The sequence below is a fragment of the Oncorhynchus tshawytscha genome, unplaced genomic scaffold (assembly GCF_018296145.1).
Source record: "Oncorhynchus tshawytscha isolate Ot180627B unplaced genomic scaffold, Otsh_v2.0 Un_contig_14823_pilon_pilon, whole genome shotgun sequence".
In the NCBI taxonomy this organism is placed as follows: domain Eukaryota; kingdom Metazoa; phylum Chordata; class Actinopteri; order Salmoniformes; family Salmonidae; genus Oncorhynchus; species Oncorhynchus tshawytscha.
The window spans coordinates 7,430-34,474 of record NW_024608768.1 but is presented as its reverse complement, the minus strand read 5'-3'; the positions used below and the strand labels follow the sequence as shown (position 1 = coordinate 34,474).

Genomic DNA, 27,045 nt, shown 5'->3' with positions numbered 1-27,045 from the left:
ACATTGTCCCTCCCCACAAATCTTACACACATGGTAGGGGCAAACACGACTGCACTGTATTTGTTTGAGATATGATTATGTCAATAGTTGGATATTTCCTTGATTGCCCCTGATTAGAGGAAAGGCACATTCTTTATGAAATATTTAACTGTATGATGTTATCTGCATAGCTGTAGGATACTACTAGTAAATCAAAGTGTCAGTTATTGGTATTGTTTCCATGAGCTGAACTCTCACTTTGTTGGTGCTAACCAAACCTCACAGGATCAAGTGAAGCTTCTTTCGTCGCTTTGCACACTGCCAACACCATAAGTACAGGCCATTTTAAAAGCATGCATTCATACCATTAGTCACAATCACACACATACGTTTACAGGCCTAAATGTTATAGCCATGCTGATACTCAGTGACTGGACAATTCCTATACCAGAGTTTCTCTAGAAGCCATTTTGCTGTTGCCCTACTCTTTTGCAATTGAGGAGAATTTCTATTGAATCTTTAAGCCAACCTGCAGTATTAGTGCTATTAGAAGGATTGTGTTGTTGTGAGTAGTGCTTATATAATGAATTTTGCACAGACCTATGGACGACATTGTTGGTCTAAATTATACTTCCGGGTCTTTAGAATGTTACTGGTTCATGTAGCTACCATATCTCTCTATGTCCTCTTCCTATATCCTGAATAAAATGTTATTTTACCCAGTCTGTAATTGGTCTGTTTACTTGATTCACCCTAATATGCAGAACACAATGTGATACAGAGGACAATTGTGACTTAGGCCTAATTTATATCGTACATATGCAACAAAGTAATGCAAACACAAAATGGCAACCCTGCAAACTGGCATCACATTTATAATCGTGGGGCTGCAGACGTGTGTGTGTTTTTGCTACTCAACAAAACAGCATTTGCATTTTTCATAGCTATTTGTAGCTCTTGTATTTTATAGTACTGTAGGTATGGTATAAATTAAGCTTTAATCAAAAACAAACAAGGTAGGCCTATCAAAATGAATTTCACATGCCTTGTATTTATTTCACCTTTATGTAACCAGGTAGGCAAGTTGAGAACAAGTTCTCATTTACAATTGCGACCTGGACAAGATAAAGCAAAGCAGTTCGACACATACAACGACACAGAGTTACACATGGAGTAAAACAAACATACAGTCAATAATACAGTAGAAACAAGTCTATATACAATGTGAGCAAATGAGGTGAGATAAGGGCGGTAAAGGTTAAAAAAAAGGCCATGGTGGCAAAGTAAATACAATATAGCAAGTCAAACACTGGAATGGTAGATTTGCAGTGGAAGAATGTGCAAAGTAGAAATAAAAATAATGGGGTGCAAAAGGAGCAAAATAAATAAAATAAATACAGTAGGGAAAGAGGTAGTTGTTTGGGCTAAATTATAGATGGGCTATGTACAGGTGCAGTAATCTGTGAGCTGCTCTGGCAGCTGGTGCTTCAAGCTAGTGAGAGAGATACATGTTTCCAGTTTCAGAGATGTGTGTATGGGGATATCTCCCTGAAATCAACATGCTTTGAAGCCATTGAAAACCACAAATTGTACAATGGCATTCTTAGAATGTATATATATATATTATTCAATCATGATTGTTGTGACAATGGACGGGTCTTGGACATGTCCACGCTTGTTGGCAATGACAGCAGAGACTACATATCCCACAACTATGTACAACACAGGGAGGAAAAACGTCATAACGCATTTGACGCTCGAGCTTTCAGATGTCAGATTGATCGAGTTCGTTTTGCATAACCCGGTGCCCCGGATGAACAGAGTTGACTCATTTTAGACCATTTCATTGGTCCTGAATAAAAATCTCCACACATCAGGAGCACCGGGCTATGAAAAACTAATCCGAACACTTCTTCGCTGTCTAAAAAGTGTACAGTTTAGTAATGTAACGTTATCGAGTTAAATTCGCCGGAATCATATGTGCTTTCGGTTTATAACTTTCTTTTTTTTTAAACTAGAAGCCCTGCGACACGGAAACAAACTAACGCAACATGCATGAAGATTGAAACAGACTTGCATCGTAGTTGCAGGACAAGCCCCAGCTTCTGAGCGGGGTAGATGCAGGGAGGGAGGGAGTTAAAAAGTCTTTGTGCTTCCCCTCCCCCTCATCAAAGCAAAGGGGGAAATGTCTCTTTCTAAAGGAGGTAAGAATTTTAACAATAATGTTAATCGTGCAACAAGACTGAATTTCCGACAAAGATGCATTGCTGGAAATCAGAGTTATGTATTGCGTCATTGCATTAGACGTTTTTTAAAATATCAGTTCGTTTCCGGCTTAACGTTATGGTCTGTCCTTGTACAAAGTTGCTAGCTAGCTACAGCTAGCTACAGTACAAGTTGTAATGTGGTGCCTAATTGCATTTCTCTGTAACCTGGCTAGAAACCATAAAATGTATGCGGATTCCCCGTGGTTGGTTGGTTGGTTCCTGTCAATTCCTGGAAATTTAAACAATTGTTTGTGAACACGCGATAACGTTGCTAACGTTAAGTTAAGCTACTTGGGGCTGTAAAGTTGCAACTGTTGCTTGTTCGTTAGCTACCTTCCTACCTATAGCATTGTCTATTCGACCAAACGAAAAGTGCGTAGCTAGCCACACCGGTATCGATGTAACGTTAGCTATATCTCGTGCGTTATTTTATTGGGAGCACGCATGCCATGCCTCGCGACTTGTCGTTTTGATGGGAAAACATGAGTCATGTATTTTTCCGACAGCGTTACTTGGTCTAATATTACCGTGTGCGTCGTCTCTCACGCATTCTTGCAATAGTTGTTCACTTATATTTGTCTCGGATATTTTCTACAAATGCCTGATCTATCATACAGTTGGTCTCCCTCCGACACTAAGTGATGTGTAGTTAGTTAGCAACAAGCAATGCTGAATAAAAACACCCGGTGGAAAATAAATCAAGGCCCTCCTACGTCACACATGGGGACATTATGTTATGGATGATGTGATATTATGCTACACCATCGTTTCCAAAACTCTTGTCCTGGGGATCCCAAGGGGTACACATTTTGGGTTTGGGTTTTGCCTTAACACTAACCGTTACACAGCTGATTCAAAATATCAACTGATTATCAAGCATTCATTATTTGAATCAGCTGTGTAGTGCTAGGGCAAACAACAAAACGTGCACCCCTTGAAGTCCCCAGCACCAATTTGGGAAGTGCTGATCTACACAATCCTACTGGTATTACCACCAGGATTGTGAAAGGCCTGCTCACTGACTATTATGCTATCACAGGCAGCCCCTCTATAGCCTAGCTACCTGAATGCATGTGTTGACTTGTACTTCCAGCGACTTCTGCAACCTGTGGTTGTACAGCTGCTACACTGTTGTGCTATGCTGACGTTATTGGTGCTCACCTTTCTTTCGGGAGCAGCAACAGCCTGTTTGCTTATAGTAAAAGTGTAGGATGAGCCCTGGGTTTTCCGTTGTCTGGACTTCTTGACCGCTGTAGCCAGTTTCACTTTGTTTAGGGTATTGGGTGGAGTTGGCTTAAGTGCTTTGCAATGCTTGTTTGTTCATTTCAAGTTGCTGTTGCTTAAGGAGGTTTTACAACAAATAATGCACTCATCTACAATGGTGTTTACCCTGTCCATACAAGAAATGTCAGCTGCAATGTGACACATTTTCAAGCGCCCTGTTTTTTGTTTGTTTTACATTGACCTTTTAGTAATTTAGCAGATGCTCTTATCCATACTGATTTACAGACAGTGCTAGGCTTTAGCACAGTGGGTTAACACGGTCTGACCGGTGTGCCTTCTGACTGGCAGCCACTCCCATCCTGGGATGGTTTATCTCCATTGAAAGTGCATTGTAGTCCAGGACTAGGTTTAGAGTTAAACTAATTTGTATTTTATTCGTATCCCCATTAGCTGTTGCTAAAGCAGCAGCTACTCTTCCTGGGGATCCACAAAAAAACCATGACATAATCCCAGAAAGTCAATAGACAAGAACAGCTCAACGACTGAACTACACATCTTAAATAACAATAGAACCCTAAAAACGTCCTACTGACAGTTACACACATTACTGAGTTACCCACACATCAGTACATGTACCTATGCCCCAGAGTTATTTGGGTCAGACAGGGGAGAGGCATTGTGTTGTTTTATTCATGTTTTTCTCTTTAAGATAACTTTGCTGTTTGCTTGAGTCATTTGAGATGGAAATGAGTTTCACGCAGCAATATCGGACCGATTTCGACAACAACTAAGAACGGTGAAGCACAAGGCTAAACGTCTCTGCTGTTTTGGTCCCATACCTACCACGTTGTAGGAGTGTGACGTGAACCCGTGCACATGCACAGAAACTCTGACAGTGAGAGAGCACTGCTGCTTGTCCAGAGTGAAAAATAACCTGTTACTTGGTAGCTTCATCGTTGCTGGTTTAAGCGGGTTGATGGTGGCTCGTGACCCAGCTATTCACGCCGTCATCCAATGGGCTGCCCAAGAATTCTGAGTATTCGTCTTCACACAGAAGACATAGCATACCTTGTGCAGGAGTCTTCAAACCAGTGCACCTGTCTGTGACTAAAGCCGGGTGGGGTTATTTTCCTCTAGAAGGTAGTGAATCACCTGTAACATGAGACACACACCACAGCTACGGCTGTAGCTAGATTAGTCAGCATCAATTATTTCAGTTTACCGCCTATAGGCTCTTGTTGTGCATGGTTCAGGCCGTTGAGGGGAGGCTTCCTTGGAAATCTGCTCTATTGCTCTAGTCATGTCTGATGGCGGCGTCCAAACTCAAGAATCGATGGCTGACATTCATTCCATCTTGTAAATTGAATCAAATCAAATGTATTTATATAGCCCTTCGTACATCAGCTGATATCTCAGTGCTGTACAGAAACCCAGCCTACAACCCCAAACAGCAAGCAATGCAGGTGTAGAAGCACGGTGGCTAGGAAAAACTCCCTAGAAAGGCCAAAACCTAGGAAGAAACCTAGAGCGGAACCAGGCTATGTGGGGTGGCCAGTCCTCTTCTGGCTGTGCCGGGTGGAGATTATAACAGAACATGGCCAAGATGTTCAAATGTTCATAAATGACCAGCATGGTCATATAATGAAAAATCAAGTTGATTTTGGTTACATATGGCCTTGACTACACACACCACTGGTTATTTTACAACGCTTTACAAAAGGATCTGTGTAGCAGGTAGAATGTCACATTGACACGATGCTGATGGCAAAGCAACTCGTATAGTGGAGTGTAAGCCCACTGTCAATAACCAAAGGGTTGTTGTGCAGTAAGCTTATTTGGCTGGGTTTAGGGTTCAGGTGGATGTACCAGGGGTTCAGAAAGCTGGAGGAGAGCTATGCCCAATGACATCATGCATCCCAAAGGATCACGTGACAGCTATTCAGAAAGGATGTCTTGTTTGGTTGGGAGCCATCTTCTCTTGCCTGGATACAGGCACTAGAGGGGAGTGCACACCTGCCCCCCCCCCCAACCCTGAGGAAGTTAACACAGTAAGCATCGTCCATATGGGCTACCATTTGTAACATGAGAACTTCCAACTTGGTTTCGTCGACGTCAGACATTCCCACAAAGAAAGTGTTGGATACTGCATAGTCCCATGCCTGAAATGCTTAGAGTTGTAGGATTTTTAATAGCTCCTTCATTGATATGAGGCCTGATGTGGGCCTAGCTGTCAACTAGTCAAATATGTGACCTCAGACGCTCAAGGTATACTGTATGTCAGGGAGTTCAGCTGAAATAGAGTGCCACGTAAGATCCGTTTCTGCCTTGCATTTTAGCTATGCATTACGAGCTACGGGCAGTATTTAGCCAAACTAAATAGTTTCTTGCCATGCTTAAAACAATGTTGCGCTGTGGATCAGCTTTAATATTGCATCATTTCCAATCCCCCATATATATTTTTTATAAAAAATCATATTAACAACTATTTCATTGAGTTTACTGAATTACAGTGAGGAAATCAGTCAATTTAATTGCATTTGGATTTCACATGACTGGGAATACAGATAAGCATCTGTTGGTCACAGATACCTTTTAAAAACATTTAAAAAATGGGCCTCACAATGGGACTCAGGATCTCACCACGGTATTGTACATTCAAATTGCCATCGATAAAATGCAATTGTGTGTTGTCTGTAGCTTATGCCTGCCCATACCATAACCCCATTGGCTTCATGGAGCACTCTGTTCACACCCTTGACATCAGCAAACCACTATCACAGTGCCATCCGTTTTGTCACCAACGCCCCCGCCCCATATACTACCCACCACTGTGACCTGTATACTCTCGTTGGCTGGCCCTCACTTCATATACGTCGCCAAACCCACTGGCTCCAGGTAATTTATAAGTTGTTGCTAGGTAAAGCTCCGCCTTATCTCGGCTCACTGGTCACCACCCACCCGCAGCACGCGCTCCAGCAGGTATATTTCACTGGTCACCCCCAAAGCCAATTCCTCCTTTGGCCGCCTTTCTTTCCAGTTCTCTGCTGCCAATGACTGGAACGAACTGCGAAAATCACTGAAGCTGGATACTCTTTTCTCCCTCACTAACTTTAAGCACCAGCTGTCAGAGCAGCTCTCAGATCACTGTACCTGTACATAGCCAGTCTGTAAATAGCCCATACAACTACCTCATCACCATATTGTTATTTATTTTGCACCCCAGTACCGCTACTTGCACACACATCTTCTGCACATCTATCACCCCAGTGTTTAATTTACCATACTGGAATAATTTTGCCACTATGGCCTTATCCTACCTAATTTTCACACACTGCATTTAGACTTTCTCTATTGTATTATTGACTGTATGTTTGTTTTTTCCATGTGTAACTCTGTGTTGTTGTTTGTGTCACACTGCTTTGCTTTATCTTGGCCAGGTCGCAGTTGTAAATGAGAACTTGTTCTCAACTAGCCTACATGGTGAAATAAAAATAAATACAAAACAGCCTGGAGGTGTGTTGGGTCATTGTCCTGTTGAAAAACAACTGATTATCCCACTAAGTGCAAACCAGATGGGATGGTGTATCGCTGCAGAATGTTGTGGTAGCCATGCAGGTTAAGTGTGCCTTGAATTCTAAATAAATCACAGACAGTGCTTTACTGGTGACACTATCATACCTCCTCCATGCTTCACGGTGGGAACCACACATGCAGAGATCATCTCACAAGGACATGGTGGTTGGAACCAAAAATCTCAAATTTGGTTTCCACTGGTCTAATGTCCATTACTCGTGTTTCTTGGCCCAAGCAAGTCTCTTCTTGTTGGTGTCCTTTTAGTAGTGGTGTCTTTGCAGCAATTCAACCATGAAGGCCTGATTCATGCAGTCTCTGAACAGTTGATGTTGAGCATTTATTTGGGTTACAATCTGAGGTGCAGTTTAACTCTAATGAACTTATCCTCTGCAGCAGAGGTAACACTGGGTCTTCCTTTCCTGTCCTCATGAGAGCCAGTTTCATCATAGCGCTTGGTTTTTGCGACTGCACTTGAAGAAACTTTAGAAGTTCTTGAAATGTTCTGGATTGACTGACCTTCATGTCTTAAAGTAATGATGGACTGTTTCTCTTTGCTTATTTGACCTGTTCTTGTCATAGTCCTATTTATATCATTTACAAATATTAAACCATTTTTAAACATATTTTTCAAAAACTTTGTTTTTTGTTGTTGAGTTTAACAATATTTGTTTAATCCACCAGAAAACACTGAACAAATATTAAACCAAATTTGCAACCAGCTTTCTATGGCTGGTTTTAAAAATAGTGATATTTTGGAGAAAGTGAATGAAGGTGAAAAAGGCCATTTCTTGCCATGCTACTTCAGTTGGGACAAAGGCTGTTTTTATACTGTTGTTCTAGGTCATTTTAAGAAGGTTTTGAATGCTCTTTTTTTAGCTCGACGGAGGAAATGAACATCTATTTTTACTCTGCTGGGTGCATGTGAGCATAGCACAAGTCAATGAATCTCCCCTCACTGGGAAGTCGATGAATCTCCCCTCACTGGGAAGTCGATGAATCTCCCCTCACTGGGAAGTCGATGAATCTCGTCTTAGTGGGAAGCTGGATGTCTGCAGTGGCTCATCTGAGGAGAGCACGAGATGCTACCAGTCCATTCTATACGAACTTGCTTTCCTCCGGATATGTAGGTTATTTGCTAACATTTAGCCTCCTGTGTATGTACTGCAGAGAATCCACCCACGGTTAGGCTGCACTGTATCACCCGGCCAACACAGCACACCCAACCTAAATGCTTCACCTGAAACATTGCATAACGGTGCACTGCCTTGCGTTTTATGAATGGTGTCTCTGATGCTCTCTGCAGCCCTTTTTCCCAGTTATTGGTACAGGGAGCCATTGGAAGCTTTAAACAGCAAGTGGTGTTTAAGTGTCTGGTTACTTCTGAGCCAATGTACACTATATACGAAGGTATGTGGAAACCCTTCAAATGAGTGGATCTGTCTCTTTCAGCCACACCCCATGCTGACAGGTGTATAAGATCGAGCACACAGCCATGCAATCTCCATAGACAAACATTGGCAGTAAAATGGCCTTACACGGAACCCAAACCGGCTGCGCGTGCTATCGTGCATACATTTATTTTGTCCCCCTACACCAAACGCGATCACAACACACAGGTGAAAATATCAAAACAAACTCTGAACCAATGACATTAATTTGGGGACAGGTCGAAAAGCTAGCTAATTTGTCCTATTTAGCTAGCTTGCTGTTGCTAGCTAATTTGTCCTGGGATATAAACATTGAGTTATTTTACCTGAAATGCACAAGGTCCTCTACTCCGACAATTAATCCACACATAAAACGGCCATCCGAATCTAGTCCAACGCTCTAACCACTAGGCTACCCTGCCGCCCCACATTTAACCAGGTAGGCTAGTTGAGAACAAGTTCTCATTTACAACTGTGTGACCTGGCCAAGATAAAGCAAAGCAGTGCGACACAAACAACAGAGTTACACATGGAATAAATAAGCATACAGTCAAATAACCCAATAGTCTATATACAGTGTGTGCAAATGGCATGAGGAGGTAAGGCAATAAATAGGCCATAGTAGTGAAGTAATTACAATTGAGCAGATTAACACTGGAGTGATAGATGAGCAGATGATGATGTGCAAGTAGAAATACTGATGTGCAAAAGAGCTGAAAAGTAAATAAAAACAATGTGGGGATGAGGTAGGTAGATTAGGTGGGCTATTTACAGATGGGCTATGTACAGATGCAGCGATCAGTTAGCTGCTCAGATAGCTGATGTTTAACGTTAGTGAGGGAAATATGTCTGCCGCTTCAGAGATTTTTGTTTTATTTTTATATTTTTATATTTTTTTGCAATTAGTTCCAGTCATTGGCAGCAGAGAACTGGAAGGAAAAGCGGCCAAAGTAGGTGTTGGCTTTGGGGATGACCAGTGAGATGTACTTGCTGGAGTGCGTGCTATGGGTGGATGTTGTTATCGTGACCAGTGAGCTGAGATAAGGCAGAGCTTTACCTAGCATCGACTTATCGATGACCTGGAGCCAGTGGGTCTGGCGACGAATATGTAGCGAGGGCCAGCCGACTAGAGCATACAGGTCGCAGTGGTGGGTGGTATAAGGGGCTTTGGTAACAAAGCCTTCCCAAAATTGTGGAGACTGTTATAGCAGCAAAGGGTGGACCAACTCTATATTAACGCCCATGATTTTGGAGTGAGCAGGTGTCCACATACTTTTGGTTATGTGGTGCTTCCTTGCCTAATGGCCTGTCTGGGTTAGAGGGAACATCATCATGTCCAGGTCAATGACAGTTGTTGTTCAGGACACGTACCAGGATGCATCTCAATAGTCTCAAGTGTTGTCATTTCCTCATGTTCTTTCCAACACAGATCTACCAACATGGAGCAGAGCCTGTAATTGGCTACCTGCCAAGGTGGCTGGTGTAGAAGACATGCATGGGGTCGCTTTAGAGTTCATAAAGCTGCATCTTCAAAACGCAGTCCATCAAATCTGCCTTTTTTAAAACCATTTCACCTGCATTTTATTTTGTTATATTATTTTGCTTCAGTAGTGATCAGGGGCATAAAAATATAGTTTACCTCAACAGAAAATACATCAGTGCAACACATTCGGCAGAAAATAGCTTCATTCATCAGATGACAATAGAAGTGCAACTCTATTTGGCAATCAGCCACACAAGTAAATGAGCTTACAATGAAAAAGCTAGCTATATATATATATATATATATATATATATATATATTTATTTATTTATTTATTTATTTATTTATTTATTTATTTTTTTGTATTTTTTTTTTTAGCAAAAACGATACATGGCCATCAAATTTCTAGTGTTTATCATAGAAAGAATGTTGCTAGCTACATTTCCGGATGTTTTGCTGGAAGCTAATCGTGCATTTTACTAGAGAAAAGTAAAACAGAGAGTCAGTTCAGAGTGCTGTCTGCTGATAGAATGCCTGTTTCATGTATTCTCATCTGAGTGAAGTGCAACTGAAGCACAAAATTAGTCTAGGCACAAAAAAAAGCATTTAAACCAGCATTTTACAAAACGCAGCAAGATTTTTCTTTTGCGTTTTTAATTTTTTGTCTGTGTAAAAACACAGAATTCTGCATTTAACGGGACCTCTGTAAATGTACCTGCCAATAGCTGGCAGAAATCAACCTGCCTCGGGCCCCGGATGAGAGCAGATCCTAAATATCTTTTTGCTGCATCACTCCCACTCATCCAATGTTGTGCAGATCAGGAGAGGAGAAAAGGGTCCATGTTCAGACGAGGACTGTGCCTCTATAGTCTAAATCCCACGTTCCTTCAGTTGGGGTTGTTGTTTTACACCAGCATGGCCCCATTGCCCTAGCCTGAATGAGAAGTTCCCACTTGTTGCTTGTGAACAGTGTTTATGAATGCACTGTAGTGTGCATTTCACACAGGGAGAGGTCTCTGGTCTCCATTGTGTAGGCAGAAGCAGACCTACTGCAGGAGCTAACATGAGTCACTGTTCAGTGAGTATTCCTCCGATTATGGTTGAGACTTTGGTTGGGACAAACCAAGGCGGTTAAATTGCTGCCTGTATGACAATAGGGTTAGACAAAACAGAGGGTTAATGAGTGAGGTAATCTGTTTCTGCTTTCTCGCTCTCTGTGTCATCGTTCTGATTTATGAGCGAGTCGTTCACCAGTTTTCTATTGTTGAGTAATCTCTGGGTAGATGACACATGGAGCTGTAGAGTCACTAACACGTTACAGTACAAGTCGGAAGTCCACACCAAAAACAGAACCAAGCATTCTCACAACACATGGTTCAACTGGGGGTTTCTCTGTTCTGCTTTATTGAAAGTAAAAATTGACAGGTCATGGTATAGATAAGTTTTCTTAAAGAACTAGGCTGATCTTTCCTCTCCTCTCATAGGAAAGAAGAAGAATCCAGGCCTCAAGCTCTCCAAAGAGGTCTTTGACCAGCCCCCACCTGCAGCCGCAGCGTAAGGCTTCTTCTCTGTCATTGGTTGGCCGGATTCCAGGGTGTCTTTTTTGTGGTCGTGCTGTGCATCTCAGAAGATTGCTACATCATATTAACGTGGTTTCAGAGATGGTGGGCTAAACACTTCTCCAGATATTGTGAGAACTCATCATCTGTGCAGCACGACTCCAAAAAAAGATGCCCTGGAAATTGGCCACTGCTGTGTGTTTGTCACAAACGTGACGAGGACCTCAGTGCAGATGATGTGTGTGTTTTAATTTCTGAATAATGGTGACGAGGAAAACCACTGATGCCAGAGAGAAGCTAACAAAAGAAACAGGGAGAGTGTGCTGTACAGTAATAGAGGATGAGGTTATGGTTTCATATGAAGATGTCTTTACCTGAACCTCCTCTTTCACACCCTAAATTCTACCAGCCAGGTTTCACATAGCATCTTGTCAAAGTACAGTCATACAGTGTGATGTTCAATAAGAAAGAGCATTAGTTGTTTGTGTTAAGTTTGATATCGATGTGACATCTTTAAACGAATGCATGGTATTAATCCAACTACCTATCCTCTCTCCTCAGCCCCCCTCGAGATCTGGATTCCAAAGCCTGTGTTACCATTGGAGAAAAGGTAGGGAAGGGAGGAACGTTGTGCTCAGACTGTAGTACTTCACTTTCTATCACCTTTTGTGGTTTTACTTGGGTCATGTTCATTAGACACCAAACGGACTGAAACAGGGACAGGGGCTGCTTGGGGTGTATTCATTACGCCGATTCTGTTGGAAAACATTTCTTAACCGGAATGGGGCCGGACCTGAATTTGTCCAATAGAAACTCATGTTTTGTAACTTTGGACTAATGTTTACACCCCTGGACTGGTCCTATAAGAAGCACTTACTTTTGTTTTTCGTTGCTAAGCTTTTTGAAAATGTTTTCTGCTGCATGTCCTAATGAACACGACCGTAGCGTTTTCTCTAATGCCTTTACTGGTGGACTTTGATGTGACTGATAGACTTTTCTCACGCTGTGCATCTCAGACAAACACGACGATCACCTCTGTGCAGATGATGTATTTGTTTTAATTTCTGAATAATCCTGATGAAAGAAACCACTGATGCCAGAGAGAAACTAAACAGAAAGACAGGGAGAGTGTTGAAGAGTTGTATTGTAGTCAACGATAAGTATATGGTTTTGGTGTCAAAATGGTGATGTCATTACCTGACTCAGAAATCCGAAACTATACCACTGGGGCCAATAAGAAATATGTATTTTTGTTTTCCGATGGGGCCTAATGAACACGACTCTGGGGTTTTCTCTTTTGCATGTATTGGTTGAACGTGATGTGATTGGCTGATAGACCTCTGTCTCTCTCCACTGTGTTTCTCCCTCTGGCCAGAACTTTGTTATGAAGGCAGATGACTTGGAGCAGATTGGGGAGCTGGGTAGAGGAGCGTATGGTGTGGTGGACAAGATGAGACATGTGCCCAGTGGGCTCATCATGGCTGTCAAGGTGGGTGGAGTGCTCCAGGGTGCATGTTTAATGAGCCAATGTTATGGAACGTTGCAGATAGAAATGCCATGAATAGAGACAACACGATTCCTTATGTCAGAGGCGTGTTTGTTCTACATAGCATATGTGTATCTGAATGTTTCAAAATGTTGCCTTCTACTGAAACAGACATTTTAGATTTCTGTACATTGCATTCGGAAAGTATTCAGACCCCTTGATGTGAATAAGGTATTTCATTTATTTATTATTTATGAATTACTGAATCCATTTTAGAATAAGGCTGTAACGTAACAAAATGTGTAAAGTCTACGGATCTGAGATCTTTCCGACGGCACTTTATCAGAGATGTTTATTAGATGTTTTCAAAAGTCAAAACAGACATTTTCTATTTACATATCTGAGATGTTGATTAGATAACTGTGCGTGTCACTTTTAAAGACGAGCCACACAGCTCTATCTCAACATCAACACTCCTGACCAACACAGACCTGTGCTGTTTTGACAACTCCTATGGTCATTTTGGGCTCCCGAGTGGCACAGCGGTCTAAGGCACTGCATTTCAGTGCTAGAGGCGTCACTACAGACCCTGGTTCAATTCCAGGCTTTATCACAACCGCCCGTGATTGGGACTCCCATAGGGCGGCGCACAATTGGCCCAGCTTTGTCCAGGTTAGGGTTTGGCTGGGGTAGGCCATCATTGTAAATAAGAATTTGTTCTTAACTGACTTGCCTAGGTAAATAAAGGTTAAATATGTTTTTATTTTTTATTGTCAAGCCAAACGGGACAATGAATGACCTCTGTGCAGATGATGTATTTTGTTTTAATTTCTGAATAATCCCGATGAAAGAAACCACTGATGCCAGAGAGAAAAAACAGGTAGTTTAACAGTAATAGATGAGGTTATGGTGTCGTATGCAGATGTCATACCAAATTTAAAGTTTATTTTCACCGGGAAGTCATAATCTTTAACAAGAATGCCCCTGAACTATATGTAATTTACACACAAAAATAAAATGGATACATTATGGAAGAGATAGTTAGTGTTTCTGTGAGTCTTCCATTCAGATTGCCGTGGTCTGAGCCAAAGGGCTTTGTTCCTTCTAGTGATTGTATTTCTGTGACTGCCCCCCCAGAGGATCCGGGCCACAGTGAACACCCTGGAGCAGAAGAGACTGCTGATGGACCTGGACATCTCCATGAGGACCGTGGACTGCTTCTTCACGGTCACCTTCTACGGCGCTCTCTTCAGAGAGGTCAGCTCTCAGCACCACATCTGTAGCACAGCCTGGGTTTGCCTGGACACTGTCACTCAGCACCACATCTGTAGCACAAACTGGGTTTACACAGGCAGCCCAATTATTGTATTTTGCCCATTTATTGGCAAAAGTTATGATTGTTCAAAATACCAATTATTGGCCACATTTCTGAATTGGGTTACTTGTGTAAACAGCCACACCGTCAAATTAAGATGGAGTTATCTGGACTTCATTTTATTTATTAATTTTTAATTTTTTTTAATTTTACCCCTTTTTCTCCCCAATTTCGTGGTATCCAATTGTTGTAGTAGCTACTATCTTGTCTCATCGCTACAACTCCCGTACAGGCTCGGGAGAGACGAAGGTTGAAAGTCATGCGTCCTCCGATACACAACCCAACCAAGCCGCACTGCTTCTTAACACAGCGCGCATCCAACCCGGAAGCCAGCCGCACCAATGTGTCGGAGGAAACACTGGGCACCTGGCGACCTTGGTTAGCGTGCACTGCGCCTGGCTCGCCACAGGAGTCGCTGGTGCGCGATGAGACAAGGACACCCCTACCGACCAAGCCCTCCCTAACCCGGACGACGCTAGGCCAATTGTGCATCGCCCCACGGACCTCCCGGTCGCGGCCGGTTACGACAGAGCCTGGGCGCGAACCCAGGGACTCTGATGGCACAGCTGTCGCTGCAGTACAGTGCCCTTAACCACTGCGCCACCCGGGAGGCTCTGGATTTAATTTGAATTGGTAATAAAGAAAACCTGTCCTTGTTTCATTCCATTCATCAACTGGTTGGAAAAGACTTAACAGGTTGTTACTTTCCCCAGCAAGAAAACCAACAGTTGTCACTCAAACCGAAAGGGAAACTAAGAGTCACTGAGAACAACCAAAAGGAAACGGGTGGGTTTTAGGAGGGGTTCTGAAGGACACTCATGGGGGTGTCGAGATGGAAACCAGCACAGGTGTAACACGTGCCGACTAACGAGATGGGGGGAACCAGCACAGGTGTAACACGTGCCGACTAACGAGATGGGGGGAACCAGCACAGGTGTAACACGTGCTGACTAACGAGATGACACCAGTCAGTGCGCCCTACGTGCTAAAAGTCCAACCTCAAAACATAAATGGAAAAAACGAACCTGTGAAAACGACATTATGGTGGAAGCCTGTGGCTAGGCTGGTTTTCACTTGGCCACTTCTTTCTTCCCTCAAATACATTTTCAATTCAATTGGGTTTTCAAACTACGATTAAAAGTAGTCTCCTCTGTATTAGTCATGGAAGGACTTATTTGTTTTTCTGTGTGTTTTTGTGTGTCTGTATAGCTACAGTATAACGTCACACTGACCTCTGTGCAGATGATGTATTTTGTTTTAATTTCTGAATAATCCTGATGAAAGAAACCACTGATGCCAGAGAGAGAGAACAAACAGGCTGAGTATTTTAAAGAGGTAGTTGTACAGTAATAGGTGTTGTCTCTGCGTTGCCAGGGTGACGTGTGGATCTGCATGGAGCTGATGGACACCTCTCTGGATAAGTTCTACAAGCAGGTGATCGATAAAGGCATGACCATCCCTGAAGACATCCTGGGGAAGATCACTGTAGCGGTGAGTGGACACCTGGGTCGTGTTCATCAGGACACGCAATGGAGATCATTTTAAAAATGATTTGCAATGGAAAACAAATGAGTTTCTTATTGGTCCAGGTAGTCCCTCCCTGTTTTAGTTTTTTATTCTGTTTAGTGCCTAATGAGCACAACCCTGCAGGGTAACTGAATAATGCTTATAGCTACAGTATAATGTCACACTGACCTCTGTGCAGATGATGCATTTTGTTTTAATTTCTGAATAATCCTGATGAAAGAAACCACTGATGCCAGAGAGAGAGAACAGAACAGAAAAACATGCATACTGCTGAAGTACACTTTCCTATTGATATGATTTATAGTGTCATCTTTAAGAAGTGTCCACAGCAGCTTGTTGTGATGCTGTTTAAGGAACAGGCACACAGTTCCCTCAGGTTATCTGGAGTGATGTCATTACAATGCAGTGTGTGTAACTGCTTCTCTCTCTCCAGATCGTCAAGGCTTTGGAGCATCTGCATAACAAACTGTCAGTGATACACCGAGGTAAATGAAGGATACGGTTTTGTTAGCCTGCCGAGCTAAAGCCAAGGCAAACACAGCTCCCCAAGCTAACACAAGTCTTCATGTCTTGGGCACGGTTACTCATCACTCGATCACCTCCTTTACTCATGTTGACCTGAAATGGCTCATTTGTTTTGTATTATTATTATGACTTATTATTTGCTCTCCGCCACGCCTGGAGCGACTAAACTATTCCTGATGATTTAAAAACCTGTTTGTTTCTAACTTTGTGCAGATGTGAAGCCGTCCAACGTGCTGATCAACATACAGGGCCAGGTGAAGATGTGTGACTTCGGCATCAGCGGCCACCTGGTGGACTCTGTGGCCAAGACATTGGACGCCGGCTGCAAGCCCTACATGGCGGTGAGTAGGAATGGGTGCGCTCTGACACCTTCTCGGCCATGTTCAGTAGGCAACAGGGTTTCTGTTAGCTGGTAATAGACAGCTTTTTATTTATTTATGAAAAGCCAAAAAATGTGGCTGCCGAGGGACAAAATAAAAACTCCTATTGCAGAATAATGGGTTTTAGCCTATTCATTGATGGAAATACCAGTCGACTGAAAAGCATTTGACCGGTCATGCTTACAGTGCATTCAGTACAGTATTCAGACCTGATTTAAAAATGGATTAAATTCATTTATTTTTTATAATGACAAATCGAAAACATGTTTTTGCAGAAATATTTGCAAATAGAAATACCTTAGTTGCATAAGCTTCCAGGCCCTTTGCTATGAGACTCGATATTGAGCTCAGGTGCATCCTGTTTCCATTGATCATCCTGGAGAGGTTTCTACAACTTGATTGGAGTCCACTTGTGGTAAATTGTGTTTCCCATTTATATATGCAGCGGTATGTGTAGGCTTCAGTGCGTCACACACCACTTTGTAATGAGCTGGAGGCAGTAACATTTAGAAAACAACATACTTACATGTAATTGTTTGAAACCTGAATGTTTTACTTCCTGTTAGGAGATGTGTCTTTCCTTCAAAGTAAAAGCCCACCATAGAAACGTGGTGGCAATTATTTTACACTGAAACCAGTAGCATATTCAACTTTCTTTCATTGTCCAGTAGCCAAATCAAATGTATTTATATAGCCCATCGTACATCAGCTGATATCTCAAAGTGCTGTACAGAAACCCAGCCTAAAACCCCAAACAGCAAGCAATGCAGGTGTAGAAGCCAAAGGCACAATCCTAGTCATGTTAGCAACCCGTGCTAGTTGTTGCATCTTTAGTTCTCCCCTCTTTCTATATTGTGTGTGATTTTTGACAACTGTGTTTTCATGCTAATTGCATTATGGAATAAACATCTGCGTATAACCTACTGCCTTGTGCTCATTGTTGTGCTAATAATGTGAAGAAATAATGGTTTATTGACATTTTAAGTTAACGTTCTGCTCTGTTGCATCAGCCTCGTTATTTTCTTTTAATGTAGCCAAGGCCTACTGGTTGTATGAATTTGGGATCCTTCACCCCACAACTGTCCCAGAAGCCTACCAATAGAATAGGTCAACTTTTCTGCTATGGGGGTACTAGTTTGACATAGGCGAGTGATGTTGCTGATGTTGGCTGAGGAGAAGGACACGTGACAGTCATTCTAACATCTTCAAATTGCTTATCAGAATTTGGTTATAAGGACGCACACCGTTGCATCCTGGAGTGGCATGTTCTGTTAAAATGAATAACCATCATCTAAAAGTGATTTTAGTGGGTGAACTCCCTAATCAGATTACACACCCAATGTCTACATTTCTCAAATGTCTGTTAAAATGAATAACCATCATCTAAAAGTGATTTTAGTGGGTGGACTCCCTAATCAGATTACACACCCAATGTCTACATTTCTCAAATGTCTGTTAAAATGAATAACCATCATCTAAAAGTGATTTTAGTGGGTGGACTCCCTAATCAGATTACACACCCAATGTCTACATTTCTCAAATGTCTGTTAAAATGAATAACCATCATCTAAAAGTGATTTTAGTGGGTGGACTCCCTAATCAGATTACACACCCAATGTCTACATTTCTCAAATGTCTGTTAAAATGAATAACCATCATCTAAAAGTGATTTTAGTGGGTGGACTCCCTAATCAGATTACACACCAATGTCTAATGTCACATTTCTCAAATGTCTGTTAAAATGAATAACCATCATCTAAAAGTGATTTTAGTGGGTGGACTCCCTAATCAGATTACACACCCAATGTCTACATTTCTCAAATGTCTGTTAAAATGAATAACCATCATCTAAAAGTGATTTTAGTGGGTGGACTCCTAATCAGATTACACATCCAATGTCTACATTTCTCAAATGTCTGTTAAAATGAATAACCATCATCTAAAAGTGATTTTAGTGGGTGGACTCCCTAATCAGATTACACACCCAATGTCTACATTTCTCAAATGTCTGTTAAAATGAATAACCATCATCTAAAAGTGATTTTAGTGGGTGGACTCCCTAATCAGATTACACACCCAATGTCTACATTTCGTGAATGAGCACATTTCTCAAATGTCTGTTAAAATGAATAACCATCATCTAAAAGTGATTTTAGTGGGTGAACTCCCTAATCAGATTACACACCCAATGTCTACATTTCTCAAATGTCTGTTAAAATGAATAACCATCATCTAAAAGTGATTTCAGTGGGTGGACTCCCTAATCAGATTACACACCCAATGTCTACATTTCTCAAATGTCTGTTAAAATGAAAATGCTGCCGGTCAAATGTACCGCGCCACATTTTCCTAAAGGAAACCCTGTTTTAGAGAAGTTTGACACGTAAGAAATCAAATGAAACTTCCATATCGGACAAGTTAACGTGGTACCTCCTACGTTTCCATTTTGTGCCGACTGAACACGACCCTGGTTGCAGCCAGGCTTCTTCAGGCATTGGTTGGCCAGATTCCAGGTTCTTCTTCGTGGTCAAGCTGTGCCTCTCAGGAGATTGCTACATCATATTGATGTGGTTCCTGAGATACTAAACATGACGATCACCTCTGTGCAGATGATTATTATGATTTAATTTCTGAATAATCCCGATGAAAGAAACCATTGATGCCAGAAAGAAACTAAACAGAAAGACAGGGAGAGTGTTGAAGAGGCAGTTGAACAGCGATAGTGAGGAGGACTGGGGAAAAGGGGAGAGGTGGCTCTGACACCGTCTGGGCTACGTTCAGTAGGCATCGCATGGAAAACGTCTAACACAACAAATACTTAACACGACCCTGGTCTAGTTGTGGTTGGGAGCGCACTGCCTGAATGAAATAGGACTGGTGCTTGTTGTGTTGATATCGTTGTTATATGTTACAGTGGTATTCTTATCCTATGTGATGGTGTTGGTGTCATTGTGTAATGGTGTTGATAGTGTTTTCATTCCCTCGGTTTCAGCCGGAACGGATAAACCCCGACCTCAACCAGAAAGGCTACAGCGTCAAGTCAGACATCTGGAGTCTAGGAATCACAATGGTGAGTCACAGACATGATCAGCAATTCTTTCAACAGCAGGGTCATGTTCATTAGGCACCAAACAAGAAAACGGGACTGAAACGGAGAGGGGCTACCTGCATTTATGTGATTGTTTTCTGTTGCACCATTAGTTTGTAACAGTGTGTCCTAATGAATACAACCCTGGTCTGAGTGATGCTTTACCGTCTTTGTGATGGTAAATACCAGTCCCCATAGTTGAAAGATGAGCTCCTGACTGCCTCCCTCTGTGGGATAACAAACCTCTGTCTGGTCCTCTGCCCCAGATTGAGCTGGCCATTCTGAAGTTCCCCTATGACTCGTGGGGTACACCCTTCCAGCAACTGAAGCAGGTAGTGGATGAGCCCTCTCCACAGCTGCCCTCGGGCCGCTTCTCCCCTGAGTTTGTGGACTTCAGCTCCCAGTGGTGAGCCCATCTCTCTCTCTCTGTCTGCATTCCAAATGGCACCATCTTCTGTTTAGTAAGGAAGGAAATCAGAACTCATTATTTTAACCAGGGGTCACCTTTTTTCTCCCCAAATACTGTAAAACTATTTGGTGGAATGGTTCCACGCTGAAAATATACTGAAACATTAGTTTGAAAAAGACTTGTGTATTTTCATAAGAATTATTAAGCCTAAACGTACTAAACCAAACTGATGTTGTGGCTGGAATTCATCAGTGTGAGCAGTGTTCAATGTTGTTAATCCATTTAGAAAATTCCAAAGAACAGGCAGAATAAACTAAATGGAACATCTGTAGGCCTATATTGAAAAGACAGATTTTGGTTTGTAACCCTGAAGAAATTTCAACGTTTCAAACCGAGCCCCGTTCCAAACCGAGCCCCGTTCCAAACCGAGCCCCGTTCCAAACCGAGCCCCGCTCCAAACCGAGCCCCGCTCCAAACCGAGCCCCGCTCCAAACCGAGCCCTGTTTGAGAATAACAGTTCCTGATGCACATCACTTCACACTGGCAACCCTTTTTTTCATTTGGAAAAAGAATCTGTTGTGTTTTCTTGTTCTATTAGATCATGTTTTTTGCTCTAAAATAGGTGTCTTGACTGTGATGAGTGCTCAGGAAATGAACAAAACCAGGCTATGCCATTGCAAAGCCATAGAGTTCTACATGCAAGCGCCCCTGCTGAGGTTATTGCCTTTTAGAAGATTCTGTTTCACCATATAATAAAACCAGTTGATATTATGGTTTCAAGAAATGAATCTTAAATGGCAATTGTTTTATTGACTGAATAGATATACGCACACATTTGTCTGTTCTAAAAGTAACAAAAAATAGATATATTCTCCATTCTGAGTTCTCTGAAAAAAATCCTGCGAGTAACTCGAACAGTTTAAAAAAAAAAAATGTAAAAGGTAAACCGCCCATCCCTACTATTTAGTGCACTACCTTTGACCAGGACCTATAGGAGTAGGGTTTAGATTCCTGGTCAAAAGTCAGGAACTGTATAGGGAATAGGGTGTTATTTGGGATGCTGCCTGTCTGGCCTTACTGATGAGGCAGTTGAACCAAACACCACCAGGTGGCACTGCCCTGCTGTCCCCTCCCTGTGCGTTCAGGCCTGGGTACTGTCCTGCTGTCCCCTCCCTGTGGGTCCAGGCCTGGGCACTGTTCTGCTGTCCCCTCCCTGTGGGTCCAGGCCTGGGCACTGTCCTGCTGTCCCCTCCCTGTGGGTCCAGGCCTGGGCACTGTCCTGCTGTCCCCTCCCTGTGGGTCCAGGCCTGGGCACTGTCCTGCTGTCCCCTCCCTGTGGGTCCAGGCCTGGGCACTGTCCTGCTGTCCCCTCCCTGTGGGTCCAGGCCTGGGTCCCCTTCAGCCTGTGCATCTCTGACTGCTACAACATATGTGGTTGGTGAGACTGATTTGTGGGACTTCCTGGTTAAATGAAAGCATTTAAACCTTCTCCAGACATGATCAGATCTGTTTATCTGCCCAGTGTGAATGCAACCTGGGGGAAAAAGACAACCTGGAAATGAATCCACCTACATTTTTGTGGACGACCCAGTTGTCCTGACCTAGTCCCGCCTTGGCCCATTCTATAAATGTCATGCCGTAGCTTATCTGGTGGAAATGTGTTTTGGTGTACTTAGAGTTGCACAATTACAGCAACTTTCCCAGGTTGGAGGATTCTGGATTTCCTGCTTATTCCTTTCTGATTCTGGGAATCTCCTAACAGAGATATCTGGGAAAACTTTCCCAAAAATCGCAGATATCAGAATGTTGTCCTCAAACAGGCTTCGATGTGTTGGGGGCTCTTACTAAAGGTATATTTTAAGAAGTGTCCAGTATTGAGGTATGTTTCTCAGTTGTTTGTTTTGTTTTCTCTCTGCAGCTTAAGAAAGAAACCCAACGAGAGACCCGCCTACACAGAACTAATGGTTGGTTTTAGATCCTCATCAGCATTTGTTTAAATCAGTGACCGGTGAATACGTGTCATGTTGTTGGATTGTAGGCGTTGTTTTTCTCTCTTCATTCACAGTATCTTTGTAAAAGCTCACTTCCTGTCTCTGTTTCCTCTTTGTTATGTGTCCACAAGAGGACAGGCTTACCCAAGTGTTTAGTCAAACCATGATGATGATGATGTGTTCTTGTATTTAAATCTTGTGTGCACCACATATGTTTAAGTCTTGTGTGTAAATGTGTACTTTCTGTTGGACTCCTGTTTTATTTTAGGAATTGTTGACTCATGGTGTTTTCTCATATATTTTTTACAGCAACACCCCTTTTTCACCCTGCATGACTCCAAAGAGACAGACGTAGCCAGCTTTGTCAAGATCATCCTGGCAGACTGACAGGCCCCTCCACCCATCAGGGTAGGAGGTAGGTGGGACTTCTCCACCCACCCACCAATCCAAGGCCTTTCAGAAAGCTCACTGGAATTGATCTGCCACACAACTCCAACTTTCTTTCCCCAAAGACTGACGACAGCTCACAGAGGCCACGTGGGAAAGCGCTTGTAATATGAAGTCAAGATGTTGATGGTGTCCACCCAAACTGGAGATGGTCAACTCGCCCACGGGTCCAACAAACCTTTCCTCACTGTACCAGTTTTCTGATTGGACAGTGTCTGTCAGCAGAAAGGAAATCTCTCTTTACACATACTGTATGTCCATCACTCTGAATTACACAGAAAGCCAAATAGAATTCGGTGAAATGTGTACGTCTCTGTATAATGAATTGAAAAGATATATATTTTTCATTTATGCGTTTTTGTTTATCCTGATACAGTTTGTAATACTGTATATTTTCATCAAATATGAATTTAAGGGTGTGTCTTTACTCTTTCTGAATGGTATCATGAGGGGAAGAGGTGACCTATATTCTCGTCTCGCCTTCTGGTGATTGGTCAGTAATGGGACGGCAGCTGCTGTCGTCGGGCAGGGTTTTGGGAGGCTCTGGAGGGGTCAGACTCAGTAAGTTTCTTTGTAGAGGGAAGTTCAAAGGTGAAAGCGTGACTGGGGGGCCCCTGTACAAAAGGAATTGCAAGTCCTACCTAGGTCTCTTTGGTGGCATGGGAATGCAATGCCCACCCTATATACAACCCCCTCACCCACCTGTATATGCCCCTCTGCCCCGCCCCTTCCTAACCATCTGTATATGCCCCTCTGCCCCGCCCCCTTCCTAACCATCTGTATACGCCCCTCTGCCCCGCCCCTTCCTAACCATCTGTATATGCCCCTCTGCCCCGCCCCTTCCTAACCATCTGTATATGCCCCTCTGCCCCGCCCCTTCCTAACCATCTGTATACACCCCTCTGCCCCGCCCCTTCCTAACCATCTGTATACGCCCCTCTGCCCCGCCCCTTCCTAACCACCTGTATACGCCCCTCTGCCACCTGTATACGCCCCCCCTTCCTAACCACCTGTATATGCCCCTCTGCCCCGCCCCTTCCTAACCACCTGTATACGCCCCCCTCTGCCCCGCCCCTTCCTAACCACCTGTATACGCCCCTCTGCCCCGCCGCTTCCTAACCACCTGCTCTGTCACCAAGCGTGCTGTAAAGAGTATGTGAACAGTGTATTCTCATATAGTACATGGACTTGTAATTGGGAATGATAATGTAACTATCCAGACTGCTGTATTTATCTTCCAGTCCCTCGGAGCTGTTTAAAAGCTGTATTTTCATTATTAATTGTGACTTTTATCACTTGGTTTCCTGGATGTGGTTGGGGGCTGCTGTTTGACCCATTTTAACTTTTACATTTGACATTTTTCTCGATTTCCTTTTCCCGAGTGGTGGACAGGAGCATGTCAGTATGGTGTTTCGTCCCTGAAGCACAGAGAGGTCTACGAAGCCTCATTGCCTTACACGGACAGTATGTCAGGGAACATCATTTATGTGTGTTGAAGATGTAAATACTATTTTGGACAACTTTTTTTCTCTTTTTAAATGTAACGTTGGCAACGTGGCGGCAGAGAGGACGTGTAGTCGTGTGCTACGCGGCTGATTGATGTGTTCTCGTTGGTTTTAACGCAGTCGGTGTGTGAGAGAGGCAAACGCAGCCTGCTGACTCCTCCTGTAATCGTCTGTTTAATCGATCTGCTGCAGCCACCTCTCAGGTTTCAATGCCCTGCTTTAAGTCAGCGGAGGCGGCCATGTTTATTTCCCCACCATGTTGTACCTCTCTTCAGCGCTGGGTTGTGTTCATTAGGCACCAAACGGAAGAAAACAAACTGAGGAACTACCTGGACTTGGTCCCAATAAAGAAACGCTAATGTTCGGTTCCACGTTGCAAAATGTTAAACGCTTCCCGTTGCATGCCCCAATGAATGCAACCCATTATGGTGGAAGACTACTTATGTGTGAGATCATGCTAGGCTGTGAATGGGTACCTGCCATCTAGGCTTGAATCCCAAATCGACCCCCCCAATCCCTAGACAATCATCTAGGTCTGAGACCGATTTGGAGGTATGAGCACTATAACAAGGTGAAGTAATCACCATATTGGTTACAGTTTCCACTCCATACTTTCTAGAAGTGCCCTAGGGAATAGGGAGGCTCTGGGTTGATCTGGAACTCAACCCTCTGGACTCTGCTATGCAGTGGCCCTCAGGTCTTCCATCAGGACTATGAGAATCCTGCCATGTGACCGCCAGTGGTGGTGGTGGCACTTGCCCTTAGTGTTTTTAGGGTGCGCCCAAAAGGATGCCCTATTTCCTGTCTCTTCTTTCTAGGGAACCGGGTGCCATTTCAGACACAGCCCTGGTCTGTAACTGGTAAGCCTACCCGGTCTTCTCTCAGCCTCTCTGACGTACATTGTAGTGGGCTTCTTATCAACGTTGGTGGATGAGGAGTATTTATAATATGTGAGTAAAGAAGGGAAAGCAAATAAAGAGCTGCTGTGATTGGACCTTTTTTCTTCTTCTTGTCGGCCATCTTAGAAGTGGACCACTGTCGTCCTCGGAATAGTTCCCTTCCACTTTTTAGTTCCGTGAAGCAGACTAGAGCAGTGAACAACACATTACAACCTAGTGTGGTGGGCCTTTTGATGGGCCCATTCACAATGTGTTCATGGCTATCCGACTGACTGTGTTAGTTCTTTATGGGGCACTTTGTAGTTTGTGAAGCTTAAGGATCTAGAAGTGGAGTGGGACTATTCCACATAGTACAGAGGCTCCTCACAACACACTGATTCCTTATGTGTTGAGAAGATGGAGTAATACAGTGTGGATGGAACTGTACAGGCTGTGACTGGGTGGATGGAACTGTACAGGCTGACTGGATGGATGGAACTGTACAGGCTGATGACTGGGTGGATGGAACTGTACAGGCTGACTGGATGGATGGAACTGTACAGGCTGACTGGGTGGATGGAACTGTACAGGCTGATGACTGGGTGGATGGAACTGTACAGGCTGATGACTGGGTGGATGGAACTGTACAGGCTGATGACTGGGTGGATGGAACTGTACAGGCTGATGACTGGGTGGATGGAACTGTACAGGCTGATGACTGGGTGGATGGAACTGTACAGGCTGATGACTGGGTGGATGGAACTGTACAGGCTGATGACTGGGTGGATGGAACTGTACAGGCTGATGACTGGGTGGATGGAACTGTACAGGCTGATGACTGGGTGGATGGAACTGTACAGGCTGATGACTGGGTGGATGGAACTGTACAGGCTGATGACTGGGTGGATGGAACTGTACAGGCTGATGACTGGGTGGATGGAAACTGTACAGGCTGATGACTGGGTGGATGGAACTGTACAGGCTGATGACTGGGTGGATGGAACTGACTGGGTGGATGGAACTGTACAGGCTGATGACTGGGTGGATGGAACTGTACAGGCTGATGACTGGGTGGATGGAACTGTACAGGCTGATGACTGGGTGGATGGAACTGTACAGGCTGATGACTGGGTGGATGGAACTGTACAGGCTGATGACTGGGTGGATGGAACTGTACAGGCTGATGACTGGGTGGATGGAACTGTACAGGCTGATGACTGGGTGGATGGAACTGTACAGGCTGATGACTGGGTGGATGGAACTGTACAGGCTGATGACTGGGTGGATGGAACTGTACAGGCTGATGACTGGGTGGATGGAACTGTACAGGCTGATGGATGGATGGAACTGTACAGGCTGATGGATGGAACTGTACAGGCTGATGGATGGATGGAACTGTACAGGGTGGATGGAACTGTACAGGCTGACTGGACTGTACAGGGTGGATGGAACTGTACAGGCTGATGACTGGGTGGATGGAACTGTACAGGGTGGATGGAACTGTACAGGCTGACTGGATGGATGGAACTGTACAGGCTGATGACTGGGTGGATGGAACTGTACAGGGTGGATGGAACTGTACAGGCTGATGACTGGGTGGATGGAACTGATGGTCTACCTCTTTCATTCACTCTACATGCCACCAAGTCATTGGGTGGTTCTGACAAACTTGAACTGTGGGAAGACAAAATAAAGGCTTTATTCTTAAATAAAATGTCTCCTTGTCAATTACTGTTATCGCACCAAACTTCTTGAGTATCCCGTTTTATCATTCGTTGACCATGATCGTAGAATCGTGATTAAATCACAGTTTAGCAGATGCTACAGCCAGTGCAGCAGAAATGCTTGTTACTAGCTCTGTACAGGGCAGCAGAAATGCTTGTTACTAGCTCTGTACAGTGTAGCAGAAATGCTTGTTACTA

General features: G+C 43.5%; 1 protein-coding gene and 1 long non-coding RNA gene across 3 annotated transcripts; one reads left to right on the top strand and one right to left on the bottom strand.

Moving 5' to 3' along the window:
- Window positions 1-1,800: 1,800 nt before the first annotated feature.
- Window positions 1,801-22,854, top strand: LOC121843802 (dual specificity mitogen-activated protein kinase kinase 6-like). Of its 2 annotated transcripts, none has more exons than XM_042313629.1 (12): window positions 1,801-2,166; window positions 11,413-11,507; window positions 12,074-12,122; window positions 12,888-13,001; window positions 14,136-14,255; window positions 15,748-15,864; window positions 16,334-16,385; window positions 16,639-16,766; window positions 19,798-19,875; window positions 20,160-20,299; window positions 22,221-22,266; window positions 22,603-22,854. In XM_042313629.1, exons 1-12 carry the CDS (start codon window positions 2,098-2,100, stop codon window positions 22,678-22,680), a joined length of 1,086 nt encoding a protein of 361 aa, XP_042169563.1. In that variant the 5' UTR covers window positions 1,801-2,097; the 3' UTR covers window positions 22,681-22,854. The 2 variants fall into 2 exon arrangements, with proteins under 2 accessions (XP_042169563.1, XP_042169562.1); XM_042313628.1 differs by having other exon boundaries at window positions 1,804-2,183; window positions 11,438-11,507.
- A 278-nt stretch (window positions 22,855-23,132) lies between these two features.
- Window positions 23,133-26,481, bottom strand: LOC121843803. Its single transcript, XR_006081747.1, has 3 exons — window positions 26,128-26,481; window positions 23,751-25,691; window positions 23,133-23,702 (listed from the first exon to the last, which is right to left on the bottom strand). It is a non-coding gene; the product is annotated as an uncharacterized LOC121843803 (long non-coding RNA).
- Window positions 26,482-27,045: the final 564 nt, after the last annotated feature.